Source organism: Lytechinus variegatus, chromosome 15 (assembly GCF_018143015.1).
Source record: "Lytechinus variegatus isolate NC3 chromosome 15, Lvar_3.0, whole genome shotgun sequence".
In the NCBI taxonomy this organism is placed as follows: domain Eukaryota; kingdom Metazoa; phylum Echinodermata; class Echinoidea; order Temnopleuroida; family Toxopneustidae; genus Lytechinus; species Lytechinus variegatus.
The window spans coordinates 24,346,094-24,373,321 of record NC_054754.1 but is presented as its reverse complement, the minus strand read 5'-3'; the positions used below and the strand labels follow the sequence as shown (position 1 = coordinate 24,373,321).

The window sequence follows — 27,228 nt, the reverse complement described above, 5'->3', positions numbered from 1 at the left end:
TGTATACTATTAGATAGATGGGACCATTAAGGAAATATTGATCAGCCCACCCCCCCCCAATAAAAGTAAAAAAGTGTAGAACATTTCATCTTTGAAAAATTTGTCAATCACAAATGAACAATGATCTAGCAATGGAAAATTAAGGGAAATTAATAGACACCCCCCCAGCCACAGAATCTGTTTAATGTATTCTCTGATTGGTCCTGGTTACTCAACAACCAGGTCATCCATTAACTATTCACCTCATTGCCATTATTTCAAACCAATTTATGTTTTATGTCAAATTCTAGTTAGGTTTGTCTACAGCAGTTTAAAGATTGGCGGGGGGGGGGGGGCACCAAGAAAAAAAGTGAACAGGGAGATAAAAGTGAAGGAAATAGATAATAGTGGAATGTATCATTTTCTCAATGTTTTAAAAACATTCATAAAAGAATAGGATATAAATTTTTTTGTCGTTTGCTTCTCTCGCTTACAATTTTATAAATTTGCCTGTTGCCATATCTGGGCCCTTCCAAACTTATGCCACTTTTCATCTATAATTCATCTTTACTTTGTTCAACACCTCTTCTAAGTTTATAAGTTGAAATTAGATTACATAAAAAAAAAATTCTCATAAAGTATAACATAATGATGTAGGTCAATGAAAATAGCCCACTGACTGGACATTTCACTATCCAAATTAGATCAAGTGTAGTGTAGACCAAATGTAGATTAGACAAGGTATGGTGTAGACCAAATGGTAATTAAAAAGGAAAAATGATAGACCAAATGGGTTAAGCCCATTTGGTATTAGACTAAATGATAAGTAGGCAAACTGCATGTAGATCAAATGAATAAATATATATACATAAATATTTCACTGGGAAACTGATATGAAGCCAATTTTATGTATTTGGCAAAGTAAAAAAAATCAGTAGACCAACTGGACATATTGCTATATGATAATTAGACCAAGTGTAGTGTAGACCAAATGGCAATTTGATAGAGCTAATGGGTTCGGCCCATTTGGCATTAGACTAAATAAGAAGTGGGCAAACTGCATGTAGACCAAATGAATAAATATATATACATATATATTTCACACTGGGGAGCTGATATCAAGCCAATTTTATGTATTTGGCAAAGTAAAAAAAAACATTAGACCAACTGGACATATCGCTTTATGAGAATTAGACTAAGTGTAGTGTAGATCAAATGGCAGTTAGACCAAATGGCAATTTGATAGACCTAATGGGTTCAGCCCATTTGGCATTAGACTAAATGAGAAGTGGGCAAACTGCATGTAGACCAAATGAATATACACACATTTCACACTTGGGACTGATAAAGAGAGTCGTAGCAGACGACGGAGAGGCGTGCATGATCTTTGTCCGCAATTAACGCGCACACATTTATGTACTAACATGAAAGCTGGCATATGGGACATCTAACAGCAAATTACACATACGGGGCTATTGAAGAGTTGCAGCAGACGACGGCTAGCAGACGTCGATGTGCGCGCGCGTTTAGCGAGCACATCGTGATCGTTTAGACTATCGATAGTACGAGTAATGTATAAAAAAGGTACCGCGATGTCTATGACTTTTTCGGACCATACTTGTGCTCTAATTTTGCTCCTTTTCAGAAGTTAAATGGATAGTACGTAAGTTTTAAGTAGTTTCACATGATAAATTAGATGTAGAAGAATATTTTGATATCATTTTTGAGGACAACGAATACCTTTTGGTTTTTTTGTTGTCCTGCCTATCAATGGCCATATGTTTATGTACTTAAGATCGAATAAAACGGGAAAGTGAATTTGCGCAACAGCCGAGGTAAGTCACTGTTTTTGTTCCTTTTAACTTCATTTTTCTCCGTTTTTTGGCAATTGATGCCAAGAGGGAATATAAATTTGCACTCTGGTCACTATAATTTTCGAAATTTTTATTCATTAAAGACAAAAATTGAAAAGCCCCGACGGGGGGATTTTGCATTGCAAGTCCCCTAATGGTGGCTGCACGATAGCGAGCCGTCTGTGTACGAGGAGAAGGTAAAAAAAAAAATGTTAAAAAACTCCTCGAAACAGACGGCTGCCAGCTGTCTATGATTCACCATGCACCAAAATAGGCGAACATGGAAAGGAGTACGTGGGACGATAAGGAAACGCTTTTCTTCATCTTCGAGCTTTCGAAGCATTCGTCATTATCTCATATTCACTTCATTACTCTGCTTCGCTCACAATACATCGATAACATTATTAAAGAGTACTACTGAATTTTCAAATATACACTTACTTTTCTGTTCTTTGACATTTTAACGTTGTCTTCTAAACTCAAGTAAAAACAATATTTCCCCGGTCAATTTCCAAATCCAAATTTCTCCGCAGCACGCCTTTCTATGGGAATGTTACGGAAGCAAACAAAAATGGAAAAAAACGCATTTGAGCCGTGCACAGGGCACACTTGCACATGGATTTTACTTGACAAATGAATAAACGACCATCTAGCTAGCTCTAAATATCTCCATAATCAACTTAGAAAAAGAATGACGTTACCTTAGGTTATCTTGCCCTTATGGCTTCTAAATATCGGTACAGTCCCTGCCTTAGGGGCCTATAATCCTAGACCTAGGCCTAGCTGTTCTCTCTGAATTAATTAATGATGACTGCATCACTGCATGCATTACCATATGGGGTATTATTACCTGAATGAGGCAATTTGGAAACAAGATATAGGACCTAAACACGCATTTTGTCTGTCTGATAGATTAACTCAACACAATTACTGTGTCACAATTGGCCACTGAAGCCAAGGGATTCAGCTGTATGTAAGGGGGACACAATAATTCATATATCCCTCCTCCGACGATTATGGTTATTTTTCTATTACGCCTATGTAGTAAAACATCAATCCATAATGACTGTATACCTATTTCATCAAACCCAAGTGCAAGACTTGTGTATATACGCATGAAGTGCATGCGCGCCATGCATGATGCGCATTTGTGCTGTTTACACTTTACATCATGTTACTTAGCCAGGATTACTTCCTCAATCTCACAATTTAGAAGTGTCATCAGGCAAACAGGCATTGCTACAAATAAGCTTGAATTACACATCATACAGCTTCAGGCTTATGGGTAATAAATAATATTGATTTGCTTTATTTTTTGTGAGATACCCTATTTCCCTCTGTATGCATGCACATTTGCCCTTGTCAGACTCAGGCAATATGAGACAACTTCAGGAAATATATATGGTATCTCCCTCAAAGCCAGTCAATATTATAGAAATATTTCATAGCCAATATGTACCTCAATAACCAGCACCACCTCTTTTTTAAATTGAATAAAATATTTTTTTTTGAAAATGCATTGCAAGTCTGATTTTTTTATATACATAATTAGCCTATTGACAAAAAAAATCTGTAAATATATATATATCCCCTAAAAGTGTGAACCTTTTTCTTCATCCCATAATGGAGTAATTTTCTTGACTTCATTTATCCAGGTAAAGCTCTATCTTGGGTCTTCAATGAGTCTGCATGCACAAACTATTAGATTTGTGTCATCTTTCAGTCAGCGATATGAAATGCAGATATTTTATTTTGCTGCATTTTAAATTGTTAACCAGCATACTCACTGGGTCCCTGAAGTTGCATAAAAGTTACCATCATGGTAACTTCTCCATCCAATGGTAACTGAATGGAATCCTTGATTTTGATTGGCTATTGATCATCTTTAACATGGTAGTTGACATTGGATGGCAAAGTTACCATAGTAGAAACGTTATGCAATTGGGTCCAGGTCAGTACTGTCAACTAGCTAAAGGATTCCTGTGAATGATTGACCTACCCCTGGAAAAGTGTATACCAAAAATATCTTCCCTCATTTTCTGTGGTAAAATTTGACCAATTTTGGAGTTGATAACATTTTTTTTTTGCTTGTCACGTTTTCTGGGAGATAAATGTTACATTTTTGGAGGGTTCATAATTTCTTTTTATAAAAAAAAACTGTTTGCTAATCCATCAAGTTCATGTTTAATCATCAGGTAGTCTCTCACTTTATGGCAATCAATGTTATCCCTTCTGCATATCTACCACTCATCATCAAACTCACAAATAATACCAACAAGGATGCTGATAACATATTACAAGTTAAAATTCAATCATCTTTTATTTTGCATTTATCATAATCTGTATTTCCAAGATACAGGTTTCAACAGAACGTATAATTCATAAAATTGAAAAAAATATGTGATGATTTATAATATCAAAACAATACCAGACAGCTTCAGAGTGGTATATGCGTAAACTGGTTAACTGAGAGCATAGCACAAATGTAGAGTATTTTTGCAGTTTCTGATATTCAATCAAATCTTTTCCAAGGATATTTCTTTGAAAATTTATTTGTCTCGAAAAATCATTTATTTTCTGTTTAATCTGTAAGAAAATATGGAATAGCTATGTTTAGTGTGAATCACTGGAAATTAATCCACACACAAAAAAGAAGCATTGTTGTTTTGAAAATCCTGTACTGCCATCATTAAAGAGATTTGGCACATTTTAAGTAAAATTAATATTTCAAATGTAAAGCTAGAACTTATAAGCCATAATGTAACTGGGATTCGTCACTTAACCTAACACATATGGCTTATAGAACATGGGTTGAATCAACTATATTTTATACTGGGAAAAGTCAAAATGAATAATTGTCAATCTCATTAGCACATAATTGACAAAGTGGGAACGATTATCAAAATGAAATTATGGCCAAAACATGTGTAAATTATTGCTCTTATGTCAAATTCTTCCCAGGCCAAACAGATTCACATAACAACCCAAAATATTCAACATGGGAAAAAGATAACAGAGCAATGTTTCATGATGACCGTATTCATTGATAATGTCCCTTTCACTGACGGTCAGTAAAATAACGAAGCTTCTCATCCAATAAAAATAAAAAAATTCATTGAAGTTGGCAAGTGTCAGTGTCTTTCACAGCACATTATCAGTATCCCCAATTGTTTTGTTAAATTGGAAGGAAAAGAAACGAAGGGGCACTTTGCAGGATTACTCTGAGACACAGTTCAGCATAATCACCTTAATCAAGATCAAAGTGAATGCACCTCTCATTATTCTAAATAGTACACTTGGGTGTTGATGTAATTTTCATCAAGAATTTCTCATCTTTAAGAATGAGACATGGCTACCACAATACCTTCGTAGTAACAGAACATAATAGGTGTCATAATAGACACACAAAATGTGTAGGCACAACAACCACTTACTGTAGAACTGAATCATAATCTAGAATCCATGATTTAGATGATAATTCAAGATTTCAAACTCATTGAAATATTACTCTCATATGTAAAGGTGTAAAATTCTTATTGCGTTTTCGTTCCCATTCAAAATACCTTAGTCTTTTGTTATATGCATACAAATTAATAATCCTTGGTTTACTAAACTAAAAATATATCAACTAGATTTTGAGCAACAAAGGAGTATAATGTTTATCAAACTTCAGCCTACATTAAACTTGGACGCTATAATGATGTCATATTACAAAAATAAATTCATGAAAACCTATTTGAATACCAAATCATTTTCATTTATATGAAATAATACTGTATTGCTATACTACGAGTACATAATATTAGAAATTCTATAATCGTATTTTTAAAAATCTGCTTTCTTATGTACAACATATAAGTACCAACACTTTGAGTTGTTATAAATCTCAGATTGTATGTAAAGCTTATCAAACTAAATTCAAATGCACTTTTGTTAATCCCATCTATATTTTAAAAAAATCTATGTAATATAACTCTGAACATTCATGCTCTTAAATTTCACATTCATATTTATGATAATGTATATGGTTGCAGGGGGGGGAGACAATGTCATATCTCAAATTTTACGGGAAATCCTTTTGATTTTGAATACAAATTAATCTATAAATTGATATCCTGTTTAAATCCTATCTCTATATTTTGAGAATCGTCCATTGAACATATATACAATGTATCAATGGAACTCAATCAAAGAAAATTGTCATCTGCATCCTTTTCCATGTTTGCTCTTTATCCCCCCCCCCCCTCTCCAAATCTTGGCACTGCCACAGCCGTAACTGTAGTTTCACATTACATGATGAGCTAAAAAAAAAGGGGGAAGCTTTCCACAAAGACCACAGGTCTAATTATCTAAGATAAATATTGTTTTTCACCTCATTGATGGTTTTCGAAATTAGGATTTTCCTGTAATATAAAACCTAAAAATCAATTATTTATCTCCAAAATAAAAAAATAATAGACTGTACTTCAATGTATTATCAAAATTGATATTCACCCTGTTAAATGTTTTAATATCTCCCTACCTGGTGGATGATTCATAAAGCTGTTTGTAAGTCGAGAGCGATTTTAAGAACAACTGGTGAACCTTTCTTACATGCTACATAACCATCAATGGACATCATTTACCACAACAAAGGATCACCAGTCGTACTTAAAGTCACTCTGAACTTACGAACAGCTTTATGAAATGGCCCCCTGGGGTGTTCCATGAAGGAGTTCATAAAGTAATAAGCAATTTCATGAATGACTGGAATAAAAAAAAAGAACTAAGCTGAAGGCTCAATCAATTTGAATACAAACAGTTATGTGAGAAACATAAATGTGACACAAAATGTGAAACTTTATAGGCAGGTGGCTGCTATAGACAGGGGGCCACTAACACAGGTTTGACTGTCTGTTAAAAATCAACAAAAAACATTTGGCTCATAATCTGGCTCTTCATATTCCAATCACATCATTCCAAGTCATGCTTAATCTTATGAAAGCATTTATGAAAATGTCCCCTTGTAGGTAACATACAAAGTGGATTAGCTGGATTAAGACTAGCAGTGGTCATGTCTGATCTCCACTAATCTCTACATGCTGCTCTGCCTCTGGCTGGTCACTTGACGAGTCACCTTCAATTTTAGTCATTGTATTTTTATCACCTTGGTCACAAGAAACTGTTGAAACAATGATTTCATTGTCAATTTTCTCTTCACATTTATCAGAATTTTCATTTGCCTTTTCATCAGTTTGCTCAGCACTTTTTGAATGAGTCGTGATGTCAGGTGCAGCTGGGGAATCAAGTTTGTCAGAGGAACTTCCTGAAGAAACGATGGATTGTTCCAGTTGATTGGACATGCTCCCTGAGTTATTGCTGGATATATGGGCTATTCCATTGTCCTTTGAGGAGTGATTAGTAACCTCTTGCTGGTGAATGACTGTTATTGGAACCGGTGAGGTAGGCGGCGTTTCATCCGGAATCTCAAACTCGTCAAGATTTTCAACTTCAAGTTTGCTGACAAGCTCTTCGAGCTTGCGTGCTTTGCGGAGTTCGTTCTCGTGGATAATGGTGCATAGATGTTCTGTGAGGGCCTCCTTCATTTCAGAAGCTTTATGAAGATGGATCTTGGCTGCTACGAACTCTGCCTCGGCTTTTTGATAACGACGCCTGCAAAACATGGATACAAGACAAAACCTTGGAAAGTGTCCATTTCATGTTTCTCAATCATGTTAACCGGTTTAATTGATGAAATTTGTCATTTCATTTATCCACTTAACTACAAACATTTCTACACACTGTGAGATTGGCTTTTGCTGGTTCAAAATTTCAACAACCAATATAGCCATTGACAAACATGGAAGTAAACAAAAGAAATCATTAATATAATGTTTTGTGAACATGTTGAATGAACGAATTATCCATCCCCTTCCCTCCTAGCCATTTCCAACCCCTCCCTCAGATACTCACTAAGCATCATTGAAATCTCTGCTTGCTACCTCTATCTTGTCTCAGAGTATGCTCACATCATTGCTGAATAGTGATTCTATCTCCCCTCCCCTTCCCTCCTCCTACCCCCCACCCTCCCTACCATACTCACTGAGCATCATTGAAATCTCTGCTTGCTTCCTCTATCTTGTCTTGGAGTATGCTCACATCATTGCTGAGTAGTGATTCTATCTCCCCTCCCCTTCCCTCCTCCTACCCCCCCCCCTCCCTACCATACTCACTGAGCATCATTGAAATCTCTGCTTGCTTCCTCTATCTTGTCTTGGAGTATGCTCACATCATTGCTGAGTCGTGATTCAATATCTCCTCCCCTTCCCTCCTCCTACCCCCCCCTCCCTACCATACTCACTGAGCATCATTGAAATCTCTGCTTGCTTCCTCTATCTTGTCTCGGAGTTTTCTCACATCATTGCTGAGTAGTGATTCAATATCCCCTCCCCTCCCTCCTCTTACCCCCCCCTCCCTACCATACTCACTGAGCATCATTGAAATCTCTGCTTGCTTCCTCTATCTTGTGTCGGAGTATGCTCACATCATTGCCGAGTCGTGATTCAATATTTCCTCCTCCTCCTACCCCCTCCTCACCCCTCCCTATCACTCTCACAGAATCATTGAAATCTCTGCCTGCTACCTCTATCTTGTCTTGGAGTATGCTCATATCATTGCTGAGTAGTGATTTTATCTCCCCTACCCCCACCCCTCCCTACCATACTCACTGAGCATCATTGAAATCTCTGCCTGCTACCTCTATCTTGTCTTGGAGTATGCTCATATCATTGCTGAGTAGTGATTCTATCTCCCCTCCCCTTCCCTCCTCCTACCCCCCCCCCTTCACCCCTCCCTACCATACTCACTGAGTGTCATTGAAATCTCTGCTTGCTTCCTCTATCTTGTCTCAGAGTATGCTCACATCATTGCTGAGTAGTGATTCAATATCCCCTCCCCTTCCCTCCTCTTACCCCCCCCCCTCCCTACCATACTCACTGAGCATCGTTGAAATCTCTGCTTGCTTCCTCTATCTTGTGTCGGAGTATGCTCACATCATTGCCGAGTCGTGATTCAATATTTCCTCCTCCTCCTACCCCCCCCCTCACCCCTCCCTATCACTCTCACAGAATCATTGAAATCTCTGCCTGCTACCTCTATCTTGTCTTGGAGTATGCTCATATCATTGCTGAGTAGTGATTTTATCTCCCCTACCCCCACCCCTCCCTACCATACTCACTGAGCATCATTGAAATCTCTGCCTGCTACCTCTATCTTGTCTTGGAGTATGCTCATATCATTGCTGAGTAGTGATTCTATCTCCCCTCCCCTTCCCTCCTCCTACCCCCCCCCCCTTCACCCCTCCCTACCATACTCACTGAGTGTCATTGAAATCTCTGCTTGCTTCCTCTATCTTGTCTCAGAGTATGCTCACATCATTGCTGAGTAGTGATTCAATATCCCCTCCCCTTCCCTCCTCTTACCCCCCCCCCCTCCCTACCATACTCACTGAGCATCGTTGAAATCTCTGCTTGCTTCCTCTATCTTGTGTCGGAGTATGCTCACATCATTGCCGAGTCGTGATTCAATATTTCCTCCTCCTCCTACCCCCCCCTCACCCCTCCCTATCACTCTCACAGAATCATTGAAATCTCTGCCTGCTACCTCTATCTTGTCTTGGAGTATGCTCATATCATTGCTGAGTAGTGATTTTATCTCCCCTACCCCCACCCCTCCCTACCATACTCACTGAGCATCATTGAAATCTCTGCCTGCTACCTCTATCTTGTCTTGGAGTATGCTCATATCATTGCTGAGTAGTGATTCTATCTCCCCTCCCCTTCCCTCCTCCTACCCCCCCCCCCTTCACCCCTCCCTACCATACTCACTGAGTGTCATTGAAATCTCTGCCTGCTACCTCTATCTTGTCTTGGAGTATGCTCATATCATTGCTGAGTAGTGATTCTATCTCCCCTCCCCTCTTCCTACCCCCCTTCACCCCTCCCTACCATACTCACTGAGTGTCATTGAAATCTCTGCTTGCTTCCTCTATCTTGTCTTGGAGTATGCTCATATCATTGCTGAGTAGTGATTTTATCTCCCCTACCCCCACCCCTCCCTACCATACTCACTGAGCATCGTTGAAATCTCTGCTTGCTTCCTCTATCTTGTCTCGGAGTATGCTCACATCATTGCTAAGTAGTGATTTTATCTCCCCTCCCCCCACCCCTCCCTACCATACTCACTGAGCATCATTGAAATCTCTGCTTGCTTCCTCTATCTTGTCTCGGAGTATGCTCATATCATTGCTGAGTAGTGATTCTATCTCCCCTCCCCTCCCCTCTTCCTACCCCCCCTTCACCCCTCCCTACCATACTCACTGAGTGTCATTGAAATCTCTGCTTGCTTCCTCTATCTTGTCTTGGAGTATGCTAACATCATTGCTGAGTAATGATTTTATCTCCCCTACCCCCACCCCTCCCTACCATACTCACTGAGCATCGTTGAAATCTCTGCTTGCTTCCTCTATCTTGTCTCGGAGTATGCTCACATCATTGCTAAGTAGTGATTTTATCTCCCCTCCCCCTCCCCCACCCCTCCCTACCATACTCACTGAGCATCATTGAAATCTCTGCTTGCTTCCTCTATCTTGTCTCGGAGTTTGCTCACATCATTGCTGAGTGGTTATTCAATATCCCCTCCCCTTCCCTCATCTTACCCCCCCCCCTCCCTACCATACTCACTGAGCATCGTTGAAATCTCTGCTTGCTTCTTCTATCTTGTCTCAGAGTATGCTAACATCATTGCTGAGTAATGACTCTATCTCTCCTCCCCTTCCCTCCTCCTACCCCCCCCCTCCCTATCATACTCACTGAGCATCATTGAAATCTCTGCTTGCTTCCTCTATCTTGTCTCGGAGTATGCTAACATCATTGCTTAGTAATGATTCTATCTTCGCTAGTTCCTTCTGAATATACAACAATCTCTTGGCTTCTGCCTGGGTCTTCTTCTTTCTAGAAATGTAAATAAAATAATGAATTTCATTCTATTGCTTGTTTATCAAACTGTCCCTTATGCCAGACATCCCAGCATGGCAAAACTACCACTTAGATCGGAAATATTACATAGATGGAGTCTCGACTGCACACAGATTTTCTCAAAACTTGGGTGTAAAATGATAATGCTATCAATATTTTGTTGTGCTTAATTACATAACACAGTCAAACGCACATCCTTTGTCTGTTTACAAATGGCAGAGGTGTCACACACTTTCTATTTTTTTTTTAATATGAAATATTTAATTATTTGTAGATTTGAAAAAATTAGGAAGCTCTTGATTGAATAATACGTTGCAATAATGATGTCCACATCTCATGTTTATTAAAGCCTAAGTATGTTCACTTTAGAGTAGGAAATACAAAAGAAATAATGAGTGTATTATCAGAACCATATGGGAGTTTAAAAAAAGACTTACCTGTCTGCTATTGCTCTAGCCAAAAGGTTTTTCTTCTTTGCATTCTCTTCCTCCATCTGTTTTTGCTTCTTCTGGAACTCCTCAAGTTTAGAAATCTCTCTCCTGCAGGATTAAGTAAAACACAAAAGCAAATTATCAGTAAAACAGCAAAGAGTGCATGATTACAATATGAAAAAACATACCAAATGATGCTATCTCCATGATCAGATAACAAGAATAGAGTTTTAAAGAGGGGGGGAGGGGGCAAGCGGACCAACAATGTGTAGGCCTATTGTTTCTCATTGACTGTGTGTTATACATAACATAACTAGTCATATCTTTTGAGATAACTATTAGTATACACCAATGAATTAGCTTAGAATTGTGTTTGTGTATAAAAAAGCAATGTATTTTGAGAGGCATAACACCTGTTTGATATTTGGTAATATAATTATTTTGATATGAATATTCAGTACTGAATTAGTGTGTTATTAGTCAAGTGTGTACATATTACAAGACTATACTGCTTAGAATGTTGCATTATGGGTAATGAACTGGCCAAATTCGAGTAGTTGAGGACTTGAGCTGGGGCTATATTAAGGCTACTGGTTCGTACACACTTTAAAGGCAACGAACCAGAGCAACAAAAAAAATCATCAGCTTAAATCCTGAGCACGTCCAGTTCCTAAAAGACTTGATACAATAACAAATGCACAATATCTATTACAAGTTTGTTATCAGCTTAACAAACTGAACGATTTGGGCAGATTTAAAATGTTATTACATATCTGTTATCATAACAAGCTTTATTGGAACAGAATGCACGATTATGCTCATATACAAAACAGAATGATGTTCTTTTGAATTGTCATAATTCAGTATTAAAATATTGAGTATGACATTTTTTATTTGTTCAATAAAACATACAAACATAACAAAATAAAGAAAGACTATTTCATTTTCATAAATTTTCATAAATAAACATATGTGCCTTGAAAAGAATTAGATTACCTCAAAACACTCCCATTTCCCATTACAGATCAAATAGTCACTGTAATTTTGAAACAAAATTTAAGAATAATTTCCATTGCTATGTCACAATATACATATATAGCAAGATCAGTGTACAATATGCAGAGCTCTAATATTAATACTCACTAAAGTCACTAATATATGAATGACCTCTACAGAGGCAATCCAGCCCTAACAGTATGCTCTCACAGATGGAAAGGAATTTTTTTTTCAAATGCTTGGAACCACTGCTAGTAATAGCAGAATTTCAAGGGTACAAAGGCAAGCTGAGGTGGGACTAGGCAATCACCTTCATCATCTTGGTTTAATGCAAACCCTTAGAGAATTCCCTTTTCGATACTTACTCATGCCCTTCCTCTTCATCTAAAATCTTGACCTTCTCCGCCTCCGCTTCCTTGGGAGATTCCATGAACTCCTTCTTACTGTCATCCTCAAGCCGTCTATGATCCACCACTTCACCCCTTGGCGCATCATTCTGTCTGTCTTCAGCCTTGTCTTGAGGTGGGGGAGGGGCTTTCCTTCTCGCTGGAGGAGGTCGTCTTTGGGTTGGCTCATTTAGTTCACTCCAGACGCTGTGCTCTGCAGAGGAGACAGGTTTCCCTCGGGTACCCTGTGGCTTTGGTCTGGAGAGCATTTGGTCTGGACTGACAGGAGTTTGGCTCTACAAAAAAAGGGATATTGTTTTTATCCGGTAACAACGGCTGAAAATCATGTTTTAACATAATAACGATTATAACAGTAAACAACATGCAACATTTATATAGCTAGCACCAATATGTTTATAAATGCTGTATACTATAACCCTCACTTTAGCATGGCTAGCCTTATCAGGTGCTCCAGCCTCCAACATACAAGGAATTTTTCCATACCAGATCGTCCCCTGCCATTTGACTGAACTGACCTTGACCTGAGGGAAAGCAAATAATATTGTCACTTCCGGTTGACTTTGTCCAGATATCTTCCTCCAGACCTCTCCCTGCTGCTCTAATTGTGTTTACTTTGACCCAGCTATAAAACTTACCACAGCCTGGGATGGCCCTGGTCTTCCTCTACCCCTGCTTAGTGCAGGGCCCTGTCTTACAAAGAGTTGCGATGGATCCAATCAACCACAACTATGGAAAGCCAACAACATCAATATCTCAAATGCGTGTTCATTCAAAAATGTTGTCTAACTTTGATGTATATTCATGTATTCATTGTTTTCTTGAAAATTCACTGTGCTTCTCTTTGTTTCCAAAGAATATTTGGCAAATTTTGTGTAGAAATAATTATGACACTGATGGATTTCCATAGAGTTACGACTGATTGGATCGAATGTAATCTTTGTAAGATGGGGACCAGATCATCCCCACCCCTCTAATTGTGTTTACTTTGACCCAGCTATTAAACTTACCATAGCCTGGGATGGCTCTGGTCTTCCTCTACCCCTGATTACTCCAGATCAACCCCGCCCCTCTAATTAATGTTTACTTTGACCCAGCTATTAAACTTACCACAGCCTGGGATGGCTCTGGTCTTCCTCTACCCCTGATTACTCCAGATCAACCCCGCCCCTCTAATTAATGTTTACTTTGACCTAGCCATTAAACTTACCACAGCCTGGATGGCCCTGGTCTTCCTCTACCCCTGATTACTCCAGATCAACCCCGCCCCTCTAATTAATGTTTACTTTGACCCAGCTATTCAACTTACCACAGCCTGGGATGGCCCTGGTCTTCCTCTACCCCTGATTACTCCAGATCTTCCCCTGCCCCTCTGGTTGTGCTGACCTCGACCTGAAGGAAAAAACAATGAAGTTGAAAGAGGATTGTCACTTTTAAACTGGCCACGCAGTGAAAACTAGGTAGAGCATTATCCTAGCTATGATTTTTAAGTCCCTGAAAAGTAACTTCTTATCCTGTTTTTAATGTTTTGGATACTAATATCACCAGTGCATTAATACAAGATTCTTTAGCAACTTCAATCTTTTTTATTAATATGCACACATGTTCTGTGGCATTTATACTGCTTAGTCCATTACTAAAAAAAGTCATTGATAACAATGAATTAAATAAGACATTATGATGAGGGAGATGCAAAAGATTAGCAGGATGAGGAAAAACACAATGGCACCTACAAAAATAAAATTCTTTTATTAAAGCAGTATCAATATGAATAATTATTTTCAAAATATCAATAATACAAAATAAAATAACACATCTAATGACAAAGATAAGAAGTATGTACAGTTAAAGATTGTTATACATCTAACAATAAAGAATTATTTGATGAAATTCAATGAGAGATTATACGTACCACCTCTGGCAGGCATTCCTCCCTCATTGGAATTTTGCTGTTTTAAAGCATTTAGCTGTTCATCTGTAAATCCTGTCCATGCCATCTTTATTTAAATTCAACTGCAGAAAAAAAAAATGACTATAACAATATCAGTCATTTCTGAAAAGAGCCACAAAATGTGGCTCTTTTAACATTTCACATCAAAATCTCATAATCATGCATGTGTAGATCAAAACTGAATAAGTAGGCCTACATAGATATGAGGCACAATTTTTTTCTTTGTATTTAAATTTAAATCAAATATGAAAATAAAATGACTGGCTGCACCTGCTGCTATTAGGCCTTTTTGCAAAAAGAATCATATTGATACTTTTCTTCAATTTTAATGAGAATTTTTGTACATTTAGAAAACAAAAAACAATATCAACTTAAAATTTTGTGGAACATGAAATCCATGACCAGTTGAAACTTTAAGTCTCCCCCCGTCCCCCTTTTATACTTCATACTGGTACGTGTGGGGGGGGGGGCACTCACATATATTGGTGGTACAGGGACATGCCGCTCTGATGACCCCCTTTTCAGACCTAATTTTCAGTTAAATACTCTGAATCGAATAACAAAAATTCCATTCATAAGCCACCCCATCCCACTCGCAAGACCATTTCATACACCGCCGGGTATGTATAGACCCCAATAAAATTACCACCTAACTTACGGTCCTAAGTACAATGTTTGTATATTTATAGTTAGACTCTATGGTGGTGTGACCTTAATTCGTGTGTTACCTAATATTGCGCACGGTCGAATATCCCAATATCGAATCAAAATCTTGAAGAACTTATATCACTAACAGAAAATGTGACCCAAAATTACTTAGTTTGGTAATTTTCTTGAAGGTAAGGTCTCAATTTGTGGAAATATTAGCAAAACATTGGCATTTTGTTATCTTTTCCGTCCGATCCGAGAAAATCTGAACTTCTCGTCAAGCTTCAAGAAATCGCCAGTTTGCAAGCAGAGGTATCCAAACAAGTATAAGTAAAATGTTATACCAACCAAATTAATGACATTTTAACCTCTATCTTATATAATTATTTTACCTTTGTCTGCTTGATTTATTTTCGAAAGCTTTGCAAAACAATCATGGAACTTTTGAGATCATGATACCGGCGAAACTCTTGGTCAACTTTATAATTCTGCCAATTTAATTTGACTTTCGGATCTTGCCTTCTGTTTGGTATATATGATTTTTATCAATTTTTTGTGAACTCTGATAAATTTTTGATTGAAAATCAACTTCACGATAATTTCTAAAATGTGCGCAAATTCATAATCACCCCATAATTGTTCTGTGTCAAATAGAACTATTGGTTTTGAGCTAAAATTTCATGATTTTAAAAAGATAAGTTTACATTAAGTACCAGATCTAGAATATGGTGACAACAATAAATCTTGAATTGAAAGACTTTCTCATGAAATAGTTTGCTGCAACTAGTACCGGTCGGTACCTAGCCAGGCGGCTTCTAGAGAGTAAAAATCATTTACTGACGTAAGGTTACTCTCAATGAAGCCAGGTATTCGTATATATTCACGTGCGTGTAGGCCGCCAAAACCTGAAACTTTCGCCCGCGAGATTTCTACTTTCCTTCTAAAAGATCTAGCCCTAAATCATGTACATGGGATAAAACTTCATTCCCGACATTTCTACACTCTCGTTGTTATGATGGCGCAGAAATGTCGGAAATGAAGTTTTGTCCCATGTATAGGCCGACATGATTTAAGGCTAGATCTTTTAAAACGAAAGTGGAAATCTCGGGGGCGAAAGTTTCAGGTTTTGGCGGCATACATGCACATGAATAATGAATTTTTATTGATATGTTCATATTCCACAATCATCAAAGTACATTTCGTAATCATGTTTACAATGAAAAAATGCATAACATATGCAGGATTGAAACGTAGCAATGAAATGAAAAAAAAGTGGAGGAGGGGCCTACATGTACTAAAAAGCAGAGCTTGTAAAATGTAGACCCCCTATCAAAACACAAATAGATTAAAATAATCAGCAAAATTCTATAAAATTATATAGATATAAACACTGTAACACAAATGTATTTACACTATATACAAAATTAAATATTGACTTCAAAAAATAATCAGTACTACCGTGGATAAGTATGAAGTTCACAAATATTTGATTGAATCAATAAGAATTCAGTAGAAATTTTTTGATGAGTAATTTATTTATAATTAGCTGTCTCTTTCATTTCTCTGTCCAGAGAATTCCAGAGTTTTGGTCATGTGAAAAATACAGTTTTGCTAGAAAATACTGTTTTACTTTTAGGTAAGTGATAGTCATTTGATTGTCTCGTATTATATGAATGTAAACTATTGTTTCTCATAAATTTCTTTTGTAGGACATTAGGTAGGCCTACACTATTTCTATCTAGCTGATACATGAATTGGAATAGTTGCAAGCGGTACAGGTCATTGATTTTAAGGATACGTTTCTGAGTTCTGACGAAACAATTCATCCGTATGAGCTCTATAGGACATATTGCATATTATTCTCAGTACTTTTTTCTGAAGTAGCAAGACTTTATTTACAGGAATATATACGAATACCTGGCTTTATTGAGAGTAACCTTACGTCAGTAAATGATTTTAATCTCTAGAAAAAAGTAGAAGCCGTCTGATACCGGTACCTAACTAAAGTCTAGGCCTACTAAAGTTCTGGGGCCGATTACACGAAAGGGTCTTTCCAAGGACCGTCTTTCGTGTCGCCCATCTTTTATGATACGCTATAAGCGGGGGTGTTTCTGAAATTTATGATAAGAATAAGATTCGTTAGCTTGCTTTAGTTTTAAATCAAATTTTAATTATAGTACAATTAATGATACCCACTCCTAGTACCAATGAGGTCCAAACATTACATGTATGGACCTCATAGGCGACATCAGTGCTAATATTGGGTTAGAGATTTATGTGGATCTAAATTTATTGTAATTTCAACAAAAGTACTAGCTAAATTTGAGGCTTTTGTTGAAATTTTGCTTTAATGATACATTAATGCTTCAATAAGTAACAAAAAATTGAAAGAAATGAAGGGGAACTTACATTTTGACGACTTTTTCCTGATTTTCTTGGCAGTTGTCCTTCACTTCTGACTCTCGATCGGACCTGATATGCAGATCACGTATACGCGTTCTCGTCAGGTGATCGGTCGGTTATTCTTTTCGCCAGATGTTGATAATTATATATTTCATAACGCAGCGTTCATCGCAAATTTAGCTGAAAGAGATTGAAGTTGAACAGCGCAAGCTTTAATTTATTCAGAAATAACGTTTGATTGCACAAGTTTCGCCTCGGACATTTAGGATCATTTGGTCCCATATTGGCGTAACTACGGGGGGGGGGGGTGTCCCTACCACCGTCCACACCGGGCGTCCACAAGCCAGCAATTATCTTTTTTCTCTTTTTTTAACCAAAATGCTTCCCCCCAGAAAAAAAGAACCAGGGTTAAAGAGAAAGACAATTATGATAGAGGAACACAAAATACTTTATTTTTTCAGCTTTTAATGCATCGACTTATAATCAAATATTAAATGGGGCTTAGAACATTTTTTTAAAAAGTCAATTAATAAAAATATTCCGCTCTTCGGGATTTGAGCTTTCATGAAATATCCGATCTTTTTCATGATTACCGAAAATACTTCAAATGTCAAAAAAAAAATTATCGGTGTAGTAGCTGATACCTTGCGCCCGCCTTAATTATTTTAATGTTGAGATACTTTGCTTTAATTTAATGAATTCCTAAAAGCATTAATTCTCAGATCATTTGTCGCAATCGAATGATTCGATTGGTAAGCTAGTTGTATAATTATTATGATTCATGAATTGTTTAAAATGTGTCTCTCTATCAGTTTTGAATATTTAAAAAAATGTCAGCTCGTGCTTTTTGCTCGCAATATTTTGATTAGTAAGAAATTCTTGTGTATGCGAGTTTGATACATAAATAACTAGAGAGAGGGGGGGGGGTGTCCCTCAGCTACTTGTCCTTGCTTATTCCAATTTTTTTTATTATGCTCGTGTTGTGAGTATTTCAAAGTCTTTTCTTTTTCTCACCCTTTTTATTGTCTCGGAGCTTCCCTCTATTTCTTTGCTACGATGTATAGCCCATCTTACTTGTTTCATTTTTTTATGTTCTCATTTCATTGAAAACATAATTATTAAACTGACGTAGAAGACTTTACAACAAAATTTTGATATTGTTTTTTCTTGTTTGTTTGGCTTTCTTTTTTCTTCTCCTCAGTCCTTTTTCTAATTAGTTTCCCTTTCCTTATTTTATATTATTTCATTTCATGAGGCATCCGCCAACTTATATACAACAACAAACGTTAGAGGCGGATATCCAGTAAGGGGGCGTGGTGGTGTGCCCTCTAAAAAGAGGAAAATAGGAAGGAAAAAAAGCAGGATTTATCTTGGTGAAGATGATAGTGGTGGTGATGGTGGCGGTGATGATGATGATGATGATGATAATAATGATGGTGGTAGTGGTGATAAAGATGAGAATGAAGTTGGTGACGATGATATGATGATGATGTTATTTTGTCTTTAAAAAAATAATAGTGCAAAGGCGAAATCATTTAAAGTTTATTATGAAAATAGCAGAAAAAAATAATTTGAAAAATTGTACGTATGCGTATGGAAAATCTATCCCCCACCAAAAAAGAAAAAAAGTGAGATTTTGTTTTGTTATTTGTGACGGCGTAGGCCTATGCGAACAGCTGTGTGATATAATTATGGTAAAAAAAGTAAATGAAATGCCAAGAAATACATGATAATGACTTTTATTGTACATTCAGTATATCAGTAGATAAATTCATACTCGTTCCAAAAAAAGAAGAAAGTGGGTGTATTATGGACCATTAAAAATGGGCAGTTGCTCTATATATTATATTACATAGAATATATAGAGCAACTGCTCGTGTGTAGCGGTAAGTTATTCACCTGATCTACATAATTCATGCGGCGCACGGCGCGTGCGCAATGTTTAATAATTATTGTTGTGAATACAATGAATGTCATCAAAAACATAATAACACAGATCAAATAGTGCCAGCTCGACGCGCAAAATGAGAAAAAAATATATATTTTCTGCCCTGATAATTTGATAACCCTAACCTAACCCAATTTCTAAGTATTTTTATCATAAACAGGATAACTATATACAATGATTGAAATTAACTTTATATTCTTTTGCGAACAAAATGAATATGAAAGACAGCTTTTTGATAAAGAACACAGTTTTAGAGCGTTAGAGCGCGATTTATACCTACAACCGCTAACATAGGCGGATCCAGGGGGGCCGAGGGGCCCGGGCCCCCCTATTGGCGGAGCAAAAAAAGAAAAAAAAAGAAAGGAAAAAAGAAAAGGAAGGGAAAAGAGAGGAAAAAAGAAGAAAGGCAAACATAAGAGGAGGAACATGATTAAATGAAATAACATTAGGGGAAGACTCTGAAAATAATTTTTTTTTAAATCTATTTGTTAGGATAAAAAATTTTCGCTCGCGCTTCGCGCCTTATTGTCTTTTAGGGTATTTGCATATCTTGCTCAATATGGAGCTTGAAAAATCAAACTTTGAAGTCATTATACAAAACATATTTCAGCTGGGAAATTGAACTTTCATTATTTTGTTTCATTTACAAATTGATTTTTAAAAAGTGCTCTGTAAAAATGTCTGTGATATCATCTGAACATTATCATTTTCTGCTTGCGCTGCGCGCTCGCAAAATTTGAATTTTCAGGTACGTATTATTTTCCTGTATTCCATAAAGTTCTCAAAAAGTTCCCTATTCAGGTCAGATTGTTAAAACGTATCAGCTAGCGCCGCACGCTATAGCATTTGGATTAGTCGGTTATGTATATCCCAATATTAATTCTAAATCAAACTAATTTGATGACAGTTTATCAAAAACTTCGACTCGCGATTTCTGCTCGCATTGATAGATATATAATGCCTCTTATGCATAATTACAAAGTGCTTTAAATGTCCAGTTTTCAGGCCATAAAATTAACACATTTCGCGCTCCCATGCGAGAGAAATAGGAAGATGGTCATCAATTTCATATGATGACATAATGCCCTCATAGCATGTTCCGGTCCTATGTAAAAACTCAAAGTAATAAAAATAAAATACATCAGCTCTTTTTTAACTGTGATCCATCACAATTCACAATTTTCCCACAAAGTGTTTGCATTACAGAGCTTAAATTCACCCTTTGTTATATCATATATTTTTAGCTCGCGCTTTGCGCTCTCTTTATTGATTTTCATGATAAGAAAGTTACTTAGAATACCCAAATTCTAGGTCGAAATCTAAAACACACGTTAATTCAGATACGCAGATTGTTCTCTATTTAAATCATTATCCAGTTTCAGATCACAATATCAAAAAGTGTCTGCTCGCGGATAAATAACTTATCCTTTTCATGATAAAACATGAATAGTGCGTCCAGAATTAATCTTTCCCCATAATTTTGTTTACCCATCACATTTCTCCTATTTTCTCCTCCCTTTTATTTTCCATTAATTTTTCTTTCGTTCACTTTTTTTCTGTCCTCTTTTCCCATAATTTATTTTACCCATCACATTTCTCCCTATTTACTCTTCCCTTTTATTTTCCATTAATTTTTCTTTCGTTCACTTTTTTTCTGTCGCCTTTCCCCTTCTAAGTTCTATTTTTTTTTCTCGTCTCACCGCTTTTCCTCATCCCCAGCCCTCGATCGACGCCCGTGCAGATTCGCAAACAATATCAAGAGTATATGTCTACTTGCAAGGGCGGAAATCTCTCCCCAAAGGTAGGGGGACCAGGGGCTGGAAAATTTGACAAGCAAAAAACAAACAAAAAAAGAAGGTTTATCACCCTCTAAAGAAGGTCATCTTGACCAAAAGAAATTTGACAAGCAAACAAGCAAAAAAAAGGGGGCATGCCAAAAGTAAGATCGTCTCTTCCAAAATACATTTCAAATTTGAACGACATGACCAAAAATAGTAGGGGGACATTTCATAATGTGCCCCCTACTATTTTGGGTGAGGGGACATGTCCCCCGGCCCTGGGGTTTGCGCCCATGTGGGTGGGGGTGTTGCGCCTCCCTATCGGGATCATATCACAGCGAGTATACACTCTTCCATATTGGAAGAGTGTTTACTCGCTGAGATTTCGATCTCACACATAATTTTATAAAAAAAAATAGAACAGCTACGCCTTGAACACAGGCCAAAATGCCTAACGATTTCTCCGCGGCATTAACAACTCTCGTAAAGGGCGCTCCATTTATAAATAACGTTGCATGAACAGCTCTCTATGGCGACGAAATTTACCGCGGAATTGCAGCCAGCAGCGTGGGAAATTGGCAGAAAATTCAAGAAGAGAACCGGTGAGTACCGATTTAACAGTATTCATGTATTAATTAATATTTATTTAATCATAAGAATAATTTTTTTTTACGGAAAGAAAGCTTAGTTCTAAGCTAGGGCGGCCCAAATGCGCGTGAGTGGAGTCCCAGTTTCTTAACACGGGTAAGTATTGCGGTGTCGCCTAGAGTGAATGATACCTATAATTTATATCACATCATTTTATAAACAAATATTTCGTTTATTTCAACGGACGAATGAAATATGTTTGCAGATGATTTATTTAAAATGCGTTTCACATGGCGCATCATAAAAGATGGGCGACACGAAAGACCCTTTCGTGCAATCGGCCCCTGTTCGTCGATCGTCTACTTTCATCTCCTTGGCAGTGATCCAACGTAAGAAACATAACGTGGGACTACAGTAACCCTGTCGGCAGCAAAATATGCCGAAGTTTGTTTGGAAAAATACTAAATACATTAAAAATGCATTATCCAAGCTTCGACTTGACTAGCCATTTTTGAGTGATTTATTAAATACTTACAACTTCCTTCTCAACATTTCACTCTAAAAACAAATTGATTAAATTTGTTGACAAATATTTCGAATTGTTGACGTGTCCTCATCGCTATCGGGCTCTTGTCAGTCTTGGGCAGCTAGTGAATATTCATGAGCTAACTTTGTACCGGGCGGTCAAAGGTTAAGGGTAGGGGGAGGGAGGGGTGGGCAAGATTGAAGTGGGGCCCGTTGCAGAAAGAGTTGCGTTTAAACGCAAGCCCAAAAATCAATCGCAAGTCCCAGATGCGCGCTGTTGATTGGTTGAAAATGAAGATTTTTAGAGTTGCGATTGATTGCAACTCTTTCTGCAACGGGCCCCTGTTTTAGGTGTTATCAAGGGCGGAAATCTCTCCCAAAAGGTAGGGGGGACAAGGGGCTGGAAATTATCGACGAAAATTAATTTGATAAGCAAAAAAAAGGTTATCATCTCAAAAGTAAGGTCATCTCGTCCCAAAATACATGTTTTATTTCGATTTTGAATGATGTACTGTATTTCTTAACATCATAAAAGACCACAAATAATAGGGGGGACATTAATTTGATTTTGTCGATCCCCCTACTATTTTGAGTAGGGGGACACGTCCCCCCCCCCCCCACGGATTTCCGCCCATGGGTATTCATCTCTATGGTGTTATGATACAGATCATGAAGTCACTTTAGTTCTATCTCAAAATAGTTCTATTATATGGTGTAAGAATTATAAGGTCAGGAAAAGAACTGATAAAGTTCTAATCAGCAAACTCGATCATCACTCATCGAACCAAAGGGGAAATAATTGTGAAAATGAAGAGACGCAAATGAATTGAACAGAACCCGAAGAAATAGCGCACTGCTTTAATCTCTGGGCCTGGGCTATGTTGCCTCAGCTAAACTCAGAATGATATACAATTTACATAATTTATTTAAATTAGAAATAACAACCAATAATGGAAAGATCGAACTAAAATGTGAGAACCAAATGAATGAGATAAACTAGTAAGGAAGATGATAAAGGATGTCTGGGTGATTATATAATAATGGAAATAGAAACTAAGGAGTCACTGCCGGAGTCACTGAGGGATGAAATCATAGGCGACGGAAGCGAGGGGGGTCCTATCCCCCCCCCCCATTTTTTTTGTTGATAACATTTTTTTGTTTTTTTTTCGCTTGTCAATTTTGTTTCCTGCGTCCCCCCCACCCTAAATTCAGGTGGACCCCCTAAAATTTTTGTGGCCCCCCCTAAAGTTTTTTTTTGCTTGTCAATTTTTGTACCTGTGTCCATCCAAAAATTTAAGGTGGACCCCCCCCCTAATTGTGTTGGCTCCACCGCCAGTGGATGTAATGAGTGGAACACCTGAAGAGAGAATAGGGAAGGAATGAAGATGACAAAAGACTAGAATGAATTACAATAGAATATCATTAACTCATATAACCTAAGTTCGACTGCAAGGGCAGTGCTGAAATTAAGAAATGCAAATTAACTGAAACAGAAATGTTAAACAGCTGAAGAAAACACAAGTCAAAGGAAATGAATAAAATAGGAAAAGGGCAAGATAAACATCCTACCAGTGGCGTAACTACGGGGGGGGGCATGTGCCCCCCCATCGGCTGCCCCCCCCCCCCCAAAAAAAAAAAAAAAAAACGAGGAAAAGGAGAAAAAGAGGGAAAAAGGAAGAGAAACGTAGTGGGGGAAAGAAGAAATTGTAGTTTATCATAGTGTTATATTATGTTATATAACATAAGAAGCATTTTCACAACTTAATGAAACATTATTTACTTAATTGTGTCTTCATTGTTCCTGGTGCTCGCATAGACTTTTTAACGAGACATATAAAACTGCTGTACTAAAGCCTCCCGTTTTCAAATCAATATACAACAAAATAATATATTTCCTCGCAATTAGAGTTATTATTATTTTTAGTGACATATTCTTCTTTTTCATGACTACTGAAAGTTATTGCCCTATTTTAAGGTCTTAATATGAAACATTTCCTGTCCGTGCTAACGTTCGCAATAGTGGATTGGTGATATTTCTGCTCTTCATGAACTCCTAAAATCAGTCCTTAAAATGTCAATTTTTCTGATCTGAATATCAAAAAAATTTAGCTCGCGCTTCGCGCTCGCATCATTTGGTTAGTGAAATACGTGGGGTCTTAGTGAATTCCTACAAACAAGCCTTGGAATGCCCCTCTTCATGTCTGAATTTCCTAGAATTTTAGCTCGTTCTTCGCGCTCGCAGTATTTCATTAGTGAGATGCGTATGATAATCATGATTACAATGACTTCAAAAAGTGCTCCATGTGCTTAGATGTAATTCTAACAAAATCAGCAAGCGCTTGGCACTCGCATTAGATGACTATGGTGAGATATATATACTCTGACTTAATGGATTCGTAACTATAGTCCTTAAAATATCCATGTTTTGGGGTCAATATATACAAAAATTTCAGCTCGCGCTTCGCGCTCGCATCATTTGGTTAGTCAAATACGTAGGGTCTTAGAGAATTCATACAAACAACCCTTAGAATGCCCCTCTTCAGGTCTATATTTCCTAAATGTTCAGCTCGCGCTTTTGCGCTTGCAGTATTTGATTAGTAAGATAAGTATGAAAATCATGATTACATGACTACAAAAGGTGCTTCATGACTGTGTTTAGATGTAATTCTAACAAAATCAGCAAAGGATGGCACTAGCATTAGATGACTATGGTGAGATATTTATACTCTTAATGGATTCTAAAATATAAACCTTAAAATTTCCTTGTTTAGGGTCAGTATATACAAAAATTTAGCTCGCGCTTCGCGCTCGCATTGTTTGTTTAACGAGACGGTTAAGTATCATGATTATTTGCTTATAATGTCAATTTTTAGCCCTCAATATCAAAAATTTTCATCTCGCGCTTCGCACTCGCATTATTCAATCAGTGAGATACATATTCGTTTGATGGCACTGCATGTCCTTAAAACATCTCTATTAGGTCAGTATACCTGACAACTGAGAGCGCTTTGCGCGCTCCCTAAGTGACCCGAAATTTTTGCTGGTGCCCCCCCCCCCAATGCCGTGACCCACGGTACGCCACTGCATCCTACATGCATCCTACATCCTACTGCATCCTGACGGAGACAAAATGCAACCCATGCCCCCCCCCCCTCTCCTCCTCCTGGTGCCCACACCATTATTGCATTGTACTTGATTTGTATTGCTTTATATTACTTTGTATTATGTTTTGAATGGAAATGAAATAAAAGAATTTAATTGAATTGAACCTTACTGGGCAATATGATTCCCGCATTGGGTAAAATACTGCCCGAAATTGGTTGGACACATACCCTCGTGATGGTAAAAATATTTTACCCAATATTTTTTTTAGAGTGTTGGGTATGTTTTTTTTTCTCAATTGAATAATAGGGGCGTTTTAGAGTGAAAAGATCGAAAACACTCCGTCTTTATGCTATTCTCTCCTCTTTATTCCCTTTTATCAAATTTCCCTCTTTTTTCAGTTCCATACTAACCAAATTCCATAATCTTTTCTTATCATAATGTTCGTAATAGTATTCCATATTGGTAAGATCCGTTGAATTTCACTTTCATTATTCGGGTTAATGCTAATACAACAGTGGCCCTTATTATGATTTCTACTATTTAAAGTGCTAAATGTTTTTTTTTATTTTAGCAAGAACCGATGATAACATAGAATTTCTGTTAGAGTACAAGTACATGTAAAATAAGAAAGTTATGACATTTTAAATTTTCGCTTAATTTCCCAAAACAGATATGTACATCCTGCAAAGGAGGAGACTCTTGATATCACCTACTCACTATTTATTTTGTATTTATTATTTGAAATATTTCAATTTTCTCCCCTTTGTCATGAGAAACAAAGTTTTATTTCTCCCAGAACATATGGAATTACCATTGTTTTAACAATTTGTGGTTCAACCAATAGGGTCCGTATAGTCACATCGATGAAAATTGAAATTTTGTATAATTCAAAGCAGTTTTAAAAACAAAAGAACTAGTGAATGAGTGACATCGTCGACTCTCTCATTCTCATCAATGAGTTGTGCATATAACTGTTTTGTGAAAAATAAGCGAAACTTTAACATGTCATAGCTTTCTTATTTTACAACCGATTTTGATGAAACTTTCAACGTTATTTTTGTTTGATTTTTCTCAATTAATTCAAGTCAAAATTTTTTCTGGGGTGGACTTGACCTTTAAATGTCCTTGCTTCTGATGTGACATTATTTTTTACTCAATTTGAATAGATTATCTCATGATTGTAGTACTCCCTCCCCATCTCCCCCTCCCTCTCTCCCTCCGCCCAGGCTCTCTCACCCCCCTCCCCCTCTCTCTCTCTCTTATATACTCTTACCCCTCTCCGAGTCTGTTTCACTCTCATCCCTTCTCATCTCCCTACAAAAAAAATCATTAGCACGCATCAATCGAAGCACAAAATGTCACCCATGCACCCTCTTAATTGGGAGGAAAATGCACGATCGAGTACTCGAGGCTTTTGACGGTAATATTTATTCGTTGCCATGGTACATGGAAGCCTCGTAACGTGCATTCTCGCTCCGTAGAAATAATTTTAAATACACTAGTAAGCATATACCGCTAGCTTTTCGGATGCTCAAAGTCTAGGTTAAAGTTGAAGACCTAATTGCTAATCAGTATTATGAGAGGCCGAGGTACACTTCAGGGATT

At 37.3% G+C, this 27,228-nt stretch overlaps 2 protein-coding genes across 3 annotated transcripts in view; both read right to left on the bottom strand.

The window, feature by feature from the left end:
* The window catches only part of LOC121428728 (WD repeat-containing protein 46-like), a 37,073-nt gene extending 34,692 nt beyond the window's left edge, over positions 1-2,381 (bottom strand). The window contains exon 1 of the mRNA XM_041625539.1: positions 2,274-2,381. Coding sequence (XP_041481473.1) covers positions 2,274-2,291 — 18 coding nt within the window. The 5' untranslated portion in view covers positions 2,292-2,381. The remainder of the gene's footprint in view (positions 1-2,273) is intronic.
* A 2,676-nt stretch (positions 2,382-5,057) lies between these two features.
* LOC121428974 (RAB6-interacting golgin-like) lies at positions 5,058-22,641 on the bottom strand. 2 transcript variants are annotated; one of them, XM_041625869.1, is made up of 7 exons: positions 22,529-22,641; positions 14,590-14,690; positions 13,987-14,069; positions 12,639-12,955; positions 11,284-11,385; positions 10,682-10,822; positions 5,058-7,484 (listed from the first exon to the last, which is right to left on the bottom strand). In XM_041625869.1, exons 2-7 carry the CDS (start codon positions 14,672-14,674, stop codon positions 6,884-6,886), a joined length of 1,329 nt encoding a protein of 442 aa, XP_041481803.1. In that variant the 5' UTR covers positions 14,675-14,690; positions 22,529-22,641; the 3' UTR covers positions 5,058-6,883. The 2 variants fall into 2 exon arrangements, with proteins under 2 accessions (XP_041481803.1, XP_041481804.1); XM_041625870.1 differs by lacking the exons at positions 13,987-14,069; positions 14,590-14,690; positions 22,529-22,641 and adding an exon at positions 13,316-13,350.
* Positions 22,642-27,228: the final 4,587 nt, after the last annotated feature.

Coding starts and splice junctions, on each gene's coding strand:
- LOC121428974 (XM_041625869.1), bottom strand. CDS start 14,674: ATGGCATGGACAGGATTTACAGATGAACAGCTAAATGCTTTAAAACAG. Junction 14,070..14,589: donor AGGAATGCCTGCCAGAGGTG/GTACGTATAATC, acceptor TTTTTCCTTCAG/GTCGAGGTCAGCACAACCAG. Junction 11,386..12,638: donor GATGAAGAGGAAGGGCATGA/GTAAGTATCGAA, acceptor TTAATCCTGCAG/GAGAGAGATTTCTAAACTTG.